Here is a 15,635-nt window from a genome sequence, read left to right as displayed (position 1 = left end):
TGGTCTGCCCCGTACTTTTTTTTGTTGTTGTTGTTGTTGTTGTTTTGGGTACCAGGGATTGAACACAGGGGTGCTATCCAACTGATCCACATCCCCAACCCTTTTTTATATTTTTATCTAGAGACAGGATCTCGCTAAATTGCTCATAGCCTTGCTAAGTTGCTGATGCTAGCTTTGAGTTTGTAATCCTCTGCCTTAGTTTCCTGAGCCACTGGGATTACAGGTGTGCCCCACTGGGCCTGGCATTGCCCAGCTCTTTTATGACATGTTGGAAAGCCATTTTGTCCCAATTATATATAATTTATTTCTACAAATCTATTTTAGAAAGTCAAACCTCTCTCTTTAGATCTTTGTTGGTCTTATACAACTAAAGTTTAGTCAGGACTTTTTGGGCTACCTATACAATTGTTCCTATAGGGGAGGAAAATTATTTTTTATCTCCCAATCCTAGGTTCATGGCCAAAGCTGTTATAACAGAAGACATAGTAGCAAGAGAAAATTATATAGATTTACTTAACATAAGTTTCATGTGACAGAGGAGTCATCATATGTAAATGAAGAACTGAAAAAATAAATGGGTATTTTAGGTTAGATGGACGACTACAGAGTCATGGAGAAATAGGACAGGGCAAAGGAGATAAGATCTAATGGTAACAGATTGGGGAAATTTAGCATGATGTGTTTGTTCATATTCTCTGTGACCCTTCATGTTCAATGATAAGGATGTTTCTTTCCCTCTTGTATAGGAAGGTACTTCCCCATTGAGAGTCTTATGACCTACTGTGGAGGAGGTCAGAAGATTCTTCCTAAGTTGTTTACCTGTTTCAGGGGAAAAGGGGAGGAGGAATGCCAGAGAAATCTTCCTGTTTCTGCTGTTTTTCAATCTGTTAAGGTGGCATGTTTAGGGGTAATGTGTCCTGAGCCCTATCATTTCTCTCCCCTAATCCTTCCAAATGTTTATTGAGCATCCTAAGAGAGAATATAACATCTTCTTTATTACGTTAGTAGTAGAAACAAAATAGAATCAGAGGTTGAAGGCAGGGAGAAAGTTACCATGAATGGCATTATTTTATTTTACCCACCGGAAAAATAATAGGGCACGGGATTTGTTCATTCCATAATTTATGGCTGAATTTTAAATTTTATTTGATGAATTTAATAAAGTGAAGGGGATTTTGGTTTTGTCTTAAATCATAAATAATTATTTCCTAAAAAAAATACTTTTTGTCTGTGTGGATTTATTTCTGGTGATGGGAGCAAGAGAAGGAGGACAGTGTATATTTGCTTTCTAACTGAAGTTTAATTTCTATTTTTGAATTTTATTTTAATATGAAATTTGTGAAATAAATTCCAAACTAATAATTACTAATAATATTGCTCATTTTTATACAGCAGGATAGACATGATTCAGTTGATGCTGAAAGTATTTGCCATGTGTGGCACATGAATATAGAAGCCCTTCCAGAATGGATAAACTGCCTAATACAAAAAGTAAGTTTCTTAGTTTCTGAATAAAATTAGAAATATGCAACCTTCAGAAAATTATTGTCTACTTTTAGAACTATTTTTCTTAGATGCATTGTTTTAAGATATTTGAAATATTGTGTTACTCTTTTCTTTAAAGTATTTAATTTTTTTAGGTATACATGACAGTAGAGTGTATTTTGGCATATTATATATACATGGAGTATAACTTATTCTAATTAGGATCCCGTTCTTGTGATTGTACATGATGTGGAGTTTCACTGGTGGTGTACTCATATGTGAACACAGGAAAGTTTATTCCACTGCCTTTCCTATTTGTATCCCACCTTTATCTGTATTCCCCTTTGTCTAATCTACTGAACTTCTCTTCTTCCCCTCCCCGCTTGTTGTGTGTTAGCATCTGTATATCAGAGAGAACATTCAACTTTGTTTTTGGGGGGATTGATTTATTTCACTTAGCATCATAGTTTCAGATCCATTCATTTATAGGCAAAAGTCATAAAGTTATTCTTTCTTATGGCTGAGTAATATTCTATTGTGTGTGTATATATACATATATATGTGTATTGTGTGTGTGTGTGTGTGTGTGTGTGTATCTCACAATTTTTTTTATCCACTCATCTGTTGAAGGGAACCCAGGTTAGTTCCATATTGCACTTATTGTTCTCCTCATTATAATTGAAGTGGTCCAGATACTTTTCTGTCTTAGACTTTACTCTTGATATTTCCCCTTTCAATCTTCTTCTCAAAGTTACTCATCTGGTTTGTTCCCTCATTTCCATTGCTCTTTATTTAAGTGAGAAATTGCCTGGCCAATGTGTTGACTGTTCCTTTTCCTTATTATCTTTCTTCACACTGCCAGTCTCCTTTGTTTGCTTCATGTACCTACCTATATTTTATAGGTTCACACACACTATAAGTAATATAACTATATTAAAGTGTGTATATAATCTATATAATCATATACATATATGTATACACACATAGCATACTGATGCTGTTAATTACCTAGCCTCCTCCATTAGAGTATAAGCTCTATAAAGTCAGGGATTTTTACATTTTGGTCATCTGTACTTCCTCAGCACCGAAAATAGAACCTGTTAAATGAAAGAAACATCTTGTATGTATCATTCATGTATACACACATATGCATTTATACATACATATATGCTGGATAATTATGACTTTTAATGGTATGATCAAAATGAAAATGCTGGATTTTAAAGAATCCTTAATGAAATATAATCAAGAACTCACCTTGTGAATAACATGCTAATTTTTCACAATGCATAATACCTGTCTTAGAAAAACATAAGTAATATGATTTTGGGGAAAATACAATTACATTTCTCCACTGAGAAGTTTTACTTTTTTTTGGTTGGTGGTGTTTAAAAAAATAACATTTGGTAGATGTCTCTTGCGCCCATTATTAACATTGTAATGATTTCCTGGGAGAATGCCAGTGTAAGTGGCATTGCAAGTGTCCTGAACTTTACGAAATATATTAGGACACCACAGAGGTTCCATTATCTTTGTTGAAAAGAACATTTTAAGCCAGTTCATTATTAATTTCTAAACTGAGTATAGAAAATGCATTATCTAATGTAAGCAATCAGTATCTTTTGGTTGTATGTAAAAAGCTAGGAAAAGCTTTATTCTGTTAGTTGGATAAAATTCCCTCCCCTGGTGCTTGGTATGCAAGAAGTGTATCAAAACAGACACTTTTCTGTGAGATTTTACTTGCAAATTAAGCTCTGTAGACTGATTTGCTTCCTGGTTCCATAGAATATTTTTCTTTTCATTAATTCACCCTGTATCCATATTCAACCTATTGTTTAAGAGACTCTCTTTTGGGATTCTTAGGAGTATTGTTTGGATGGGCATGATTTGCAATATGTTATCATTCTAGAACTTTGTAGCTGCTTATCTCTATTTATTGGAGGGCTTGTTTCCATTTGCTGTTTTGCTACTAATCAGAAAAGGAAAGCTAGTCTTTTCTGTAGCATAGAAAACTTTCATGTGGTTGGCTTTTTTCTTTCTTTTTTTAAAAAAACTCCCATTCTCTTCAGTTACTTTACAATGAAACCATTGTTTTTATTTTCTTTTATTACCTGTAGGCCCAGTGGACAGTTGGAAAACTGAATTGCCCTTTCTGTGGGGCCCGTTTAGGGGGCTTTAATTTTGTCAGCACTCCAAAATGTTCCTGTGGCCAGCTTGCAGCTGTACATCTCTCCAAGAGCCGGACTGATTATCAACCAACAGAGGCAGGCAGACTAATGAGACCATCGCTGAAATACTTGTCACATCCTAGAGTTCAGTCAGGTTGTGACAAGGAAACTCTGCTGACAGGTGGTGGCTCCAAAAGCAGAAATTACAGGCTTTTAAACATGGCCCAAAATAATAATGGCCTTGGAAGATTAGCAGAAGCACTCTGCCTGGAGGTGCGATCGACATATTTTGAGATGAAGAATGAAAAATTGCTCTTCAAAACATCAGATCCAAAATACCAGCTTTTTGTTCCCCAGCTTATGTCTGGCAGGTGCACGGCAAGAGCTTTTCATAGAAAATCACATAGTTTGGATCTGAACATCAATGAGAAACTGACTTTATTACCCACTTTATATGAAATACGTAGTAAGACGACTGCCTATCCCAGGCTAAATGAAACACGGCCTGTTGCCCTTGCAGGCTTGCCTTTACAGTCCAGTAAAAATAGCTGTTCCTTTCAGAATCCATCCAGTTTTGATCCTGATATGCTGCTGCAAAGATTTTCAGTGGCTCCCTGTGAGACCCAGACACAAAGAGGAGGAGAATTTCAGTGTGGTCTAGAAGCTTCTTCAGTGTATTCTGACCACACTAACACTAACAACCTGTCTTTCCTGATGGACCTGCCCTCAGCCGGCAGGAGCATGCTGGAGGCCTCAGACCAAGAAGAGCACCTTTCTGCTCTGGACTTCTTGCGCTCGGCCAGTTTTTCATTGGGCACCATTAATCAGAGGCTGAATAAGAGAGAAAGGAGCAAATTGAGGAATCTAAGAAGGAAACAACGAAGGCATGAAAGATGGCTACAGAAGCAGGTAATTTTTAAAATAAGAGTTTACTGAAAATTCTGAATTTACAAGTATTGGAATTTGGGAAGTAGAGCTAACTTTCAAAATTTGTATTAAAAAAACAGTTTCAATTTTTGAAATGACATTTTTCTCTAGGTACACTTAATTATGTAGCCCTATTATAACTGCCATGCAAAATCCAGTTTCTGTGTTTTACTTATGTTTAGAAAAATCGTCTTCTGTGTACTTTTTCTCAGTTTTAGCTAGTATTATAAAGGAAGATTAATTTCATTATATTGAAACTGAATTGTTTATCACAAACATTTTAATTTTATTATGTGCTAGGATTGTTTTGCAGTAATTTTATTTCAGGTTAAGTTGGAAAAAAGTTTTCTAAATTCAAATCATGTAACAAATTCATTCACTTTTCATCACATCATTTAAATGGTTATTTTCTAAAAACTTTAATTATGTGCTCATATGATTGATATATGATTAACTGTGCTAACTGATGAACATTATCTAAAGGGTAATTTTCCTTACTGTAATTTTCTAGAGCAGTTTGCTTTTCTATGATTTGAACTTCTTGTGTGCCCCATAATAATATGTTCCAAGGTGATATGTGTAAAAGGACTGCATGATAAATGTGAAAACCAGTTAAAACCAGTGAATGAGGTGCTATAAAAATTTAGAAGTTTGATGACTAATATATTTCTGTATGAACTTTTTTTGTAAATTGCCTGTATTATTTGCTCATTAGTAGGATTAATAATTCTAATTAATTAATGTTTGAATGTTAACACTATCCACAGAACCAAAATATAGAAAGCTGCAACTTCATATAATAGTTCATTCTTTTTAAAGACAGTTAAGTGAGTCCTGTATGGCTTGTTATCCTAATCACAGACTCAATAAAACAAAATAACTGCAATGAGTGCTTCAGTCAGATTAGATGATTTTTTTCATCTTTCAGTTACATAGTATAATAATAATTATAGATAATTATTTTTGACTGGTTGCTAATAAGAACATTTAAGTTTGGTTTATGTGCAAGTGATGATGATGTTATGTTGAAATATACTTTATAGAATGTAAAAATTAATATATTATCATTATAATATACTGCAAATTATAATTTACAAAAGCTGTAAAATTCAAAATGTTTATTGAGGATTTGACTTATGCCTAGATAAATTGGAAATGATCATATGTTAAGTGATCAAATAAGAAAATCCTTAAGAACAATGTGGAAAGCTCTGAAATAATTTTCTTCCAAATGGAAATTTAAAAGAAGTATGAAAATCATATTTACTTTATTCTGTTAATAAATACTGTGTTTGTTTAGTTTTGGGGTTAGGTACTTCTGAAAATATCAGTTATATTATTAATTATTTTCCAGCATAGAAATGCTCTATTTTACACAGTTTAGAGCTAAACAAGAACAGTTTTGTTTTTTGTGTTTGTTTTTGTATAGAAGTTACTTTTTTATTTACATCCATACTTTTGACCAATTTGCTTATCTAATTAATCAGAATTAGGGAATATTAGACCTGTGACAAGGTTTGTATGGGGAATGGCACTGTAGAATCCTAATAGGTTTGATTGGTTGCACAAGAGCTATAAGCAAACAAATGCCCAATGTCTCTTGAGCAGAAAATTTAAAAGATTAGACTAAAAGAGTAGAGAAATTTTGTGAGTTGTTGATATAAATACACATCATTGTTAGAGCCATGAAAAAAAATTAAAGTTAATTATGCTAAGTCAAGCAAAAAGACAAATTTTAGCAAGTTAATATCTGAAATAAATTAATGGCTAATTATTCAGCTAATTACATGCTTAATAAAGATAAATTCTGTAAAGATGTACCAAATGCTCGTTTTAGATATCATGCTTTTGGGTAATGACTTTGGTACAGATACTGTCTTTTTTTAAAGATAAGAATAAAATATATAAAAGTACTAGTTACTGTTGTTAATATTTTCTTAAAATGTTTTATATATTTTTAATTGAAGTAAAATTGTACATATTTATGGGTAATGTGATGTTTTGACCCACATATATATTGTGTAATATTTAAATAAGGTTGAGTATGTCTGTCTTCTCAAATGTTATTAATGATAAAATCATTCAAAATCCCTCTTCTGGACTGGGAATATAGATCAGTGGTAGAGCCTTTGCCTAGCATGTGTGAGGTCCCAGGTTCAATCCTGAATAAAACACACCCCCCCACACACACATACACACACAACACACTGTTCAAAATCCCTCTTCTACCTTTTTTGAAATATGTAGTACATTATCATTATCTATTTTCATCATATTGTGCAAAAGAATACCAGAACTTATTTCTCCTGTGAGTACCCATTGGTCAACTTTTACCACTCCCCTCTTTCCCTTGCCAGCCTCCAGTTAAAACTATTCTACTCTCAACTTCTGAGATCAGTTTTTATATTCTATATATATAAGTAGGATCAAATGTTGTTTTCTTCTCTGTCTGATTTAATGACCTCTAGTTTCATCCATTTTATACCAATACCGAGCTTTTTATGACTGCATAATATTCCATCACATATATTTTTTACATGCTTTTTTCTTTATCCATTCATCTGGTGATAGACACTCAGGCTGCTTCCATTTCTTGGCTATTGTGAATAGAGCTGTAATAAACATGGGAGTACAGATATCTCTTCAACACACTGATTCTGTCTCTTTTGGACACAAACCAACTAGTGAGATTGCTGGATCATATGGTGTTTCTATTTTTAAGTTTTTGAGAAATCTCCATACTGTTTTCCATAATGATTGTACATTTCCACTAATAGTACGTAAGAGTTCCCTTTTCTCCATTTCCTTACCAACCCTTATCTTTTGTCTGTTTGATAATAGCTATTCTAACAGGCATGATGTCTCATTGTGTTTTTTTATATTGATATAATTTATTAAGGTGTAATGGAACAATTAACCTACTAGTTATATATTTATTTCATTGTATGTAATAGAATAATCTCCAAATTGATGAAAATAGCAGAAAACAGCATTTTAGACTCAAAGGAGGTTTTGAATCTGTAAATCTGTGTGAAAAAGGCTGAATGAGAAACTGAATTGAAAGTGTTATATAATCTTAAATTACAATAAACATGCAAATGTTTTATCTCTCAATAACTCATTAATATGGTAAAAAGGTTTCCTCAAAATTACTAAAATTTAAATTACCTAAAATATGGTATAATTAGATTGTGGTTTTGATTTGCATTTCTTTGATGATTTGAGGGGCTGAGTGTTGTTTTCATATATCTGTTGGCTATTTGTTTGTCTTCTTTTGAGGAATTTCTGTTTAAATTGATTGCAGGTTTTTCAATGGGTTATTTATTTATTTTTGCTAGTGAGCTTTTGGAGTTCCTTATATATTTTGTTTATTGATCACTTGTCAGATGTATGGTTTACAAATACATCTTTTTTTCCATTCTGTAGGTTCTTCCTTTATTCTGTTGTTTCCCTTGCTGTGCAGAAGCTTTCTAGTTTGTATAATTCCATCTGTCTATTTTTGCTCTCATTTTCTGTTTTTGAGATCTTAACTAAAAAAATATTTGCCCTGAAATATTTACTCATCTTTTCTTCTAGTAGTTTCTACTTTTTTTTTTTTTTTTTTTTTTTTTGGTACCAGGGATTGAATTCAGGGGCACTTAACTACTGAGACACATCCCCAGCCCTATTTTGTATTTTTATCTAGAGACAGGGTCTCACTGAGTTGCTTAGTGCCTTACTTTTGCTGAGGCTGACTTTGAACAGGTACCACCATGCCTGGCAGTAGTTTTTACTTTTTAGTTTTGCTTTAGAATTTAGAAGTCTTTAATCCATTTTGAGTTTGTTATTATATACTGTAAGAAATAGGGGTCTAGTTTCACTCTTTTGAATATGGATATTCAATTTTTCCAGCACCATTTATTGAAGGGACTGATCTTTCCACAGAGTATGTTCTTAGCACCTTTGTTGAAGATTCGTTGGGTGTGGATGCATGGGTTTACTTCTTGGCCTAGTGTTCTTTTCCATTTGACTATATGTCTGTTTTTATACCAATACTGAACAGTTTTGATTACTATAACTTCATAGTGTATTTTGAAGTCAGATAGCATAATCTTTCTTGTTTTGTTCTTTTTGCTGAAGATTGCTTTGGTTATTTTATTTTTTATGGTTCTATACAGATTTTAGGATTTTTATTTATTTATTTATTTATTTTTGGTGAAGAATGTCACTGGTACTTTGTTAGGGATTGCCTATGTTTGTGTGGTATGGACATTTTAATAATATTTGTCCTTCCAATTCATGATTCTATTATGGTTTTTTCTTGTTGTTGCTGTTGTTGTTGTTGTTGTGTGTGTGTGTGTGTGTGCTCTTCAGTTTTTTAAAATCAATGTCTTATAGTTTTCATTGAAAAGGTCTTTTTAACATATTTTTAAAAAATTTTAATTAATTGGCTAGGAAATCTGGATTTCTGACTATCATTTGACATTTTTAATGAATTATTTTGTAAGTTAGAAATCTTTCAGAGGCATATACCATGATATAAAGTGTTCATGTCACTACAAAATTATTTAAACAATTAAAGCTTAGAAATGTAAATGAAATTGATGGTGAAGTAGATACTACAGCCAGTTTTGTGTTTTTCTTCAGCAAAAGTTAACTGAGCATCAATTTGGGGGAAAGACCTAGTGCTAAGCTGTATTAAAACCAGAAAACTTCTTTTATATTCAGAATAGTTCTTCTTTTCATAATTACCATGTAATAAAATTTATTCCTAATATGTAGCTTTAGGTTTATATAAAGATCATTCCAATCCCCATTGGGATGATACAGAACTGTTGCATCATCCCCCAAACTCCTTTGTTCTGATCACCTTTAAAAATCATACCTTTGTCCATCCTTAATCCCTGAAAACAACTGCTCTGTTCTCCATTACCATAGTTTTGTCAAATGATAATTTATACAATAATATAATGTTATAATAGAACCATATAGTAAACTTAAGATTGACTTCATTTACTCACTGAATGTGAATGCATCCAAATTGTTGCATACATTACAGTTTGTTCTTTTTTAATTGCTTGGTAGTATTGCATTGTATGAATGAACCACAGTTTTTTATTATTCAGCCATAGGACAGCAGGTAGGTTGTTCCAGGTTTTGACAATTATAAATAGAGATGCTATAAACATTTATGTGCATATATTTTTTGTGAACCTAATTTTTCGTTTTTCTAGGGTAAATTCTCAGGAGTGGGATTGCTGGATCATATGGTAAGTGTCTATTTAACTATATAAGAAACTCTCAAATTGTTTTCCAGAATGGTTATTTTCTTTCTATATAGTTTTGAAAGTTCTTTATATATTTTTGCTACAAGTTCTAAATTAGATATATGATTTATAAATATTTCCTCTCAGTGTGTAGCTTGTGTTTAATTCTATTAACAGTTTTTTTCCTGCATAGCAAACATGCTTAATTTTGATTACGTCCAGTTTCTCAAAAAAAAATTGTTTAATGGCTCATGCTTCCAAAAGCATGTCATATTGAAGAACTCTGCCTTACCCTAGGTTATAAAGACTTTTTTCTGTGGTTTCTTCTAAAAGTTTTATAGTATTATGTTTTACATTGAAATTATTTACTTTGTATTGATTTTTTAAAATAAAGTGTGAAGTTTAAGTCAAGACCCATTATTTTGCATAGAGGTTCAAAGTTTCAAGTACATTTTGTTGAAAACTGTGTCCTTTCTCTATTGAAATGCTTTTGCAACTTTGTCAAAAATTAATTGGATATATATCTGTGGATCTAGTTTTGGATCTTCTGTGATGTTCAGTTCATCTTTATTTCTGCCCTTTTATCAGTAGCCCTTTTTCTTGTTGGAGTTTTATAGTAAATCATAAAGTAGGATATTGTGAATTCTTCAACTTTATTGTTATTTTTCAAAATTGTTTTACCTATTGTAGTTCTTTTTATTTTCCATATAAAATTTAGAATGAACCTGTTTGTATTTGCAAAAATTCTGTTGGGATTTTGGTTGGAATCATATTAAATCTATAGATCAACTTGGAAAGAATTGAAAACTTTACTATGCTGATTTTCCAAGACTATAAGCATGGAACATCTTTCCTTTTATTTAAGTCTTTGATTTCTCATCATTATTTTGCAGAGTTGGCATTCAGAATATGTATGTTTATTTAGAATTATACATAAGTATTTTTTTCTTTTCGGGGAGAAGTTATTATTGAACACTTTGACTTAAAATTATATATTGTTAGTGTTTAAAAGTACTACTTTTGTTTTGATTTTATATCTTGTGATGTTGGCAGTACAAGTCTTTGATATCTTTTGTCATTTTATCCCCAAGTATTTATATTTTTAATGCAATTGGTTTTTGTATGATCTTGCATGCTTACAATCTTTTTACTGTCACCTTCTAGTAATATTTTTTTGTAGATGTCACTGAATTTTCTACTTAGATGGTCATCGTATCTGCAAATGAAAAGTCTTACTTCTTCCTAATGTAGATATTTTTCTTTTTCTACTTCTTATGATATTGCACGGATTAGCAGAAAAACATTCAATCTTTCACCTGTGTGATGATAGTTGTGGATAGTTGTAGCATTTTTTAAAAGATATATTTTTTAGTTGTAGATTGATGCAATACCTTTATTTTATTTGTTTATTTTTATGTGGTGCTGGGGATTAAACCCAGTGCCTCATGCATGCTAGGCAAGTGCTCTACCACTCAGCCACAACGCTGGCCTCAGTTGGAACATTTTTACTGAGGAAGTTTTCTGTTATTTCTAATTTAAAGAGAATTTTATCATGAATGGATGTTGAATTTTATCAAATGCTTTTTCTGCATTATTTCATATTATCATGTGTTTTAAATGTTTAGTATTAATTATCAATTATTGAACCAATCCTACATACCTACAGTAAACCTCAGTTATGTTGTAATATTCTTCTTATTGCTGGATACTGTTGGATATGATTTGATAATAGGTTTTGAGATGTTTTTTTGGGGGGAGGCTTCTGCTTATGAAGGATATTGGCTTGAAATTTTCTTTTTTTTCTGCTATTATTGTCTGTTTGGGGTATTAGAGTAGCGCTGGCCTTATAAGTTCTCTTCTGTTCTGTTTTCTGGAAAATATTGTGGAGAATTAATATTATTTTTTTAGAGAGAGAGAGAGAGAGAGATTGAGATTTTAATATTTATTTTTTAGTTTTCGGCGGACACAACATCTTTGTATGTGGTGCTGAGGATCGAACCCTGGCCGCACCTATGCCAGGCGAGTGCACTACCGCTTGAGCCACATCCCCAGCCCTAGAATTAATATTATTTTTACTTAAACATTTAGTAGTGAAACTATCTGGGTAATGTGAAGATAATGCAAAAAGTTACCATATGCCTCACACCTACTCTTCCTTACTTTAATTAATATCTTACATTAATAGGTCCATTTGTCACAACTAATGAACCAGTATTATACATTATTAATTATTATAATTAATTATTAATCAATTATTCAGATTTTCTTTCTTTCTTTTCTTTTCTTTCTCTCTCTCTCCCTCCCTCCCTCCCTCTCTCTTTCTCTCTCTTTCTCTCTCTCTCTCTCTCTCTCTCTCTCTCTCTCTCTCTTTCTTTGAGGATCTTATCCAGGAGACCACCTTACATTTAAGTTGTCATGTCATTTCTCTTGACTCTTACAATTTCTCAGACTTTTCTTGTTTTTGATGATTTAACAGTTTTGAGGCGGACTGGCTAGATATTTTATAGAATGCCCCTTACCTGGGACTTGTCAGAGGATTTTCCTATATTTAGATTAGGGTAATGGTTGTGTCATTGGTTCCCCAAATCATCTCACATTTGGTGTTTTGCCAAGAGAATCAGCATATGATCACGTTCAGTTGTGTTTTATTGAAGTGAAAGGATACAGATTATTATTAGCTAAAGGAAAATGTACATGGGGCAAAATCTGCAGTAAGCAAGCACAGGATTTCAAGAATCCTCTTCCTGTGGAGTCACATAGAATGTGCTTAAGTTTTCAAACAATAAATTGTGAAAGGTTTTAAATACCAGGGAAGTTAATAGACTTAGCACCTATTGGGAGCTGGTCATGTAGGCACCTGCTGCTTAGCTAATACAAACATTCAGATTCCTGAAAGTAAAGTAGGTGTTCAGTATAAATTGCATTGCTTGTACAAGCAAATTAGGTGCATTGAACCTCTCATCACTTATGGTGGGAACCCTCCCCAAATTTAAGGTCCTGAATTAAGGGCAGATCTGGTAAGTGCAGATAGGCCTGTTGTATTAATTCCTCTCTGAATATGGAATTTTAGGAGGAAGACCACTGAGATAAAATGCCATTGTCATTACTTTACAAGAACACATACTATCAACATGATTTAGCACTGTTGATGTTAACTCAGAAATGTTTTATAACAGAAAAGAATGCTAATCAGTTTTCTATTGCTGCTCCCAACAAATTACCACAAACGTAGTAGCTTAAAACAACATATTGTATCATGTTATAGTTTGGAGGTCACAAGTCTGAAAATGGGCTTTATGGAACTAAAATTGAAGTGTTGGTGGGCTGCACTCCTCTGGAAGCTCTAGGGTAGAATCTGTTCCTTGCCTTTTCCTATTTCTAAACTCTGTCCTTATTCCTTGGCTTGTGACCTCCTTCTGGCCATGGCACTACTCCAACTCCTGATTTCTTTTATCACATCTTCTTTCTGACATTTAAGGCCTTTATCATGACATTGAACTCATGTGGATAATCCAAAGTAATCTCCCCATTTGAGGTCCTTAATTTAATCCTGACTGCCACATCCCATTGGCCATTGTAAGGTAACATATTTACAGGTTTCAGGAATTAGAATATGGATATCTATGCAATGGTAGCTAGAGTCATGATTCTGCTTACCTCACCTTATTATATGCCAGATATTTTGCTGAGTGCTTTATTTCATTTAATCCTGACATCATTTTATGAGATAATTTCTGTTATTATCTCTATTTTATAGATGCAGAAATTGAGGCTCAGATAGGTTGAATAATTTGAATAATGTGATAACATATCTAGGTCCCAAAGTGTATGTTCTTAACCGTTAATCTACATCCTGTTGAGAAAGTTTTTTGCCCCCATTTAATTTTTCTTTGGTGTTTCAGAAAACATTTTCTATCATATACCTTTATTCTTTTTCATTATTTCCTTCATTTAACTAATTCTCTTTTGGTAGTTTACTCTTTGCTAGAAATTGCATCAATGAATGAAATATCATCCTTTCCCTCACAGACCTTTGAGTCAAGGAGGGTGACACCTGAATTTCAGTGATAATTTTCTTGTGCATTTGCATAAATGCCATATTACAGATAACTTTGGCTAATGTTTACTTAATATTGGATTGTTTTCACCAAGACCTTGGGTTGCAACTGAGAGTTTTAGAGCAGTCACAAAAGATTAAGATTGATTGGGAGAGGGTAGGGAAAACATATAGAAATGGGAAAGTTGATTACAGACAAGAGGGAAATGGTCAGTTTATAAAGTTAGAAACTCATGTTAGAATTTGAGGATACCGTGTAGTTTCTAGAGAGTTCTGAGAAGCACCAATCCCAGTATACATTCAGAAGTCAGTAAATCTCAGTGGTTTAAATGGACAAATAAATGATGTAGCCAATGCTTCAGGCATGATAAATGATTTGAGATTAAAGGCTAACAGTAGTTCTTAACCCTGATTTTGAGATGAAATCTCTTCAGGAGCTTTAAAAAAAATCCAGTACTCTAGGCTGTATGAGATTATGCTTTAGTTGTCTATGTTGTGTGTGGGCGTGTGTGTGTTGTGTGTGTATGTGTGTGTGTGTGTGTTTGTGGGTGTGTATACATGCAGCAAGTATACACACATACTGTAGACATGGTATGAATATTTATGTCCGAATAAGATTTGGTATGTTCAGATAACTTTCCTTAGCATGGATTTGAGAAGAATGAGAATTTTGATTAGGAACAAGGGAGAGGAGAGCAACAGAAGGGAGAAGGTATGGTGGTGAGAGTGATGACAGCAAGTTAGTTTTGATGAGCATTACCATATTCTAGGTACTGTATAAAGCGTTTTATTGATATTAGCTGATTTACATAAGCTATTCTGTCACTAGAACATAGAGAAGCTTTGAGAATGGCAAGCTTTGTTAGAGGAGAGGCACTGTGATCTCCTCAGTCACTGCGAGTGGAGAGAGAGAACAACAGAGATATACAATATCTTCTGCATGTGCTGTGGTTCCAATGTGTGACCTTCAAACTTCTGCTGTTCCTAATGAAATAGTTTGAAGAGGTGGGGTGCTTAGGCCAGGAGGGCTCCTTCCTTGTTTATGGGAATAAGGTCCTTATAAAAAGGCTCCTTGCAACATTTGGCTTGCTTTTCCCTTGACCTTCCACCTTCTGCTCTGTGAAGCAACAGAAGGAAGGCCCTTATCAGACTAAATGCCAGTGTCTTGATCTTGTACTTCCCAGCCTCCAGAACTGTGAGAAAAATGAATTTTTATTCTTCATAAATCACAGTTTCAGATATTCTGTTAGAGAAGCACAAGTGGACTAAAACACTAACTTTGTGTAAGGATAACTTGTTTGGGGATGGAAAAAATATTAGAATAGTCAGTGAGCTAATCCCAGAATGATATGGAAAGCCGAAACCTATCCTTACAGGACGAAGCTTAGTGTACAGGACACAGCTTAGTGCTTGCTGTGTTTGATGAGCAGAACTAGGTAATAACTTCAGTGCTTTTGACCTTGTGTGCACCAAGAAGACTATTTTCTTGTTTTTATTCTAAATCTTCACATTTAGCTTTATTTACAAATCAAACAAGCAAAAAAAAATCAATCATTTCTTTTTCTCCCTCATTGTTCAGTTTCTGCACTTGTACATTTTTTAAACCACTTACTGACAGGCACCTCCTATCCTGTTTGGATCTCCTTAAAATTTGCCCCATGATGAGATGAAAGTCCCACCTATTCTTCTCACACGTGGAGGTCTGACAATATCAGCTTCCACATGCCCCCGAAATGGGGAGTGCCTAGAAGC

General features: G+C 33.3%; 1 protein-coding gene across 3 annotated transcripts in view; it reads left to right on the top strand.

The window, feature by feature from the left end:
- RNF180 (ring finger protein 180) overlaps nt 1–15,635 on the top strand; it is a 230,378-nt gene that overhangs the window by 52,850 nt on the left and 161,893 nt on the right. For 2 of the 3 annotated variants that reach the window (XM_081285320.1, XM_081285321.1), the window contains exons 3-5: nt 1,393–1,491; nt 3,603–4,562; nt 9,794–9,829. In XM_081285320.1, coding sequence (XP_081141446.1) covers nt 1,444–1,491; nt 3,603–4,562; nt 9,794–9,829 — 1,044 coding nt within the window. In that variant the 5' untranslated portion in view covers nt 1,393–1,443. The remainder of the gene's footprint in view (nt 1–1,392; nt 1,492–3,602; nt 4,563–9,793; nt 9,830–15,635) is intronic. The other variant, XM_081285322.1, reaches the window with a different exon arrangement.

Source organism: Spermophilus citellus, assembly GCF_964194105.1.
Source record: "Spermophilus citellus genome assembly, chromosome: 1".
Taxonomy (NCBI): domain Eukaryota; kingdom Metazoa; phylum Chordata; class Mammalia; order Rodentia; family Sciuridae; genus Spermophilus; species Spermophilus citellus.
The sequence above is the reverse complement of the archived record's forward strand: the minus strand, read 5'-3'. Positions and strand labels throughout refer to the sequence as shown.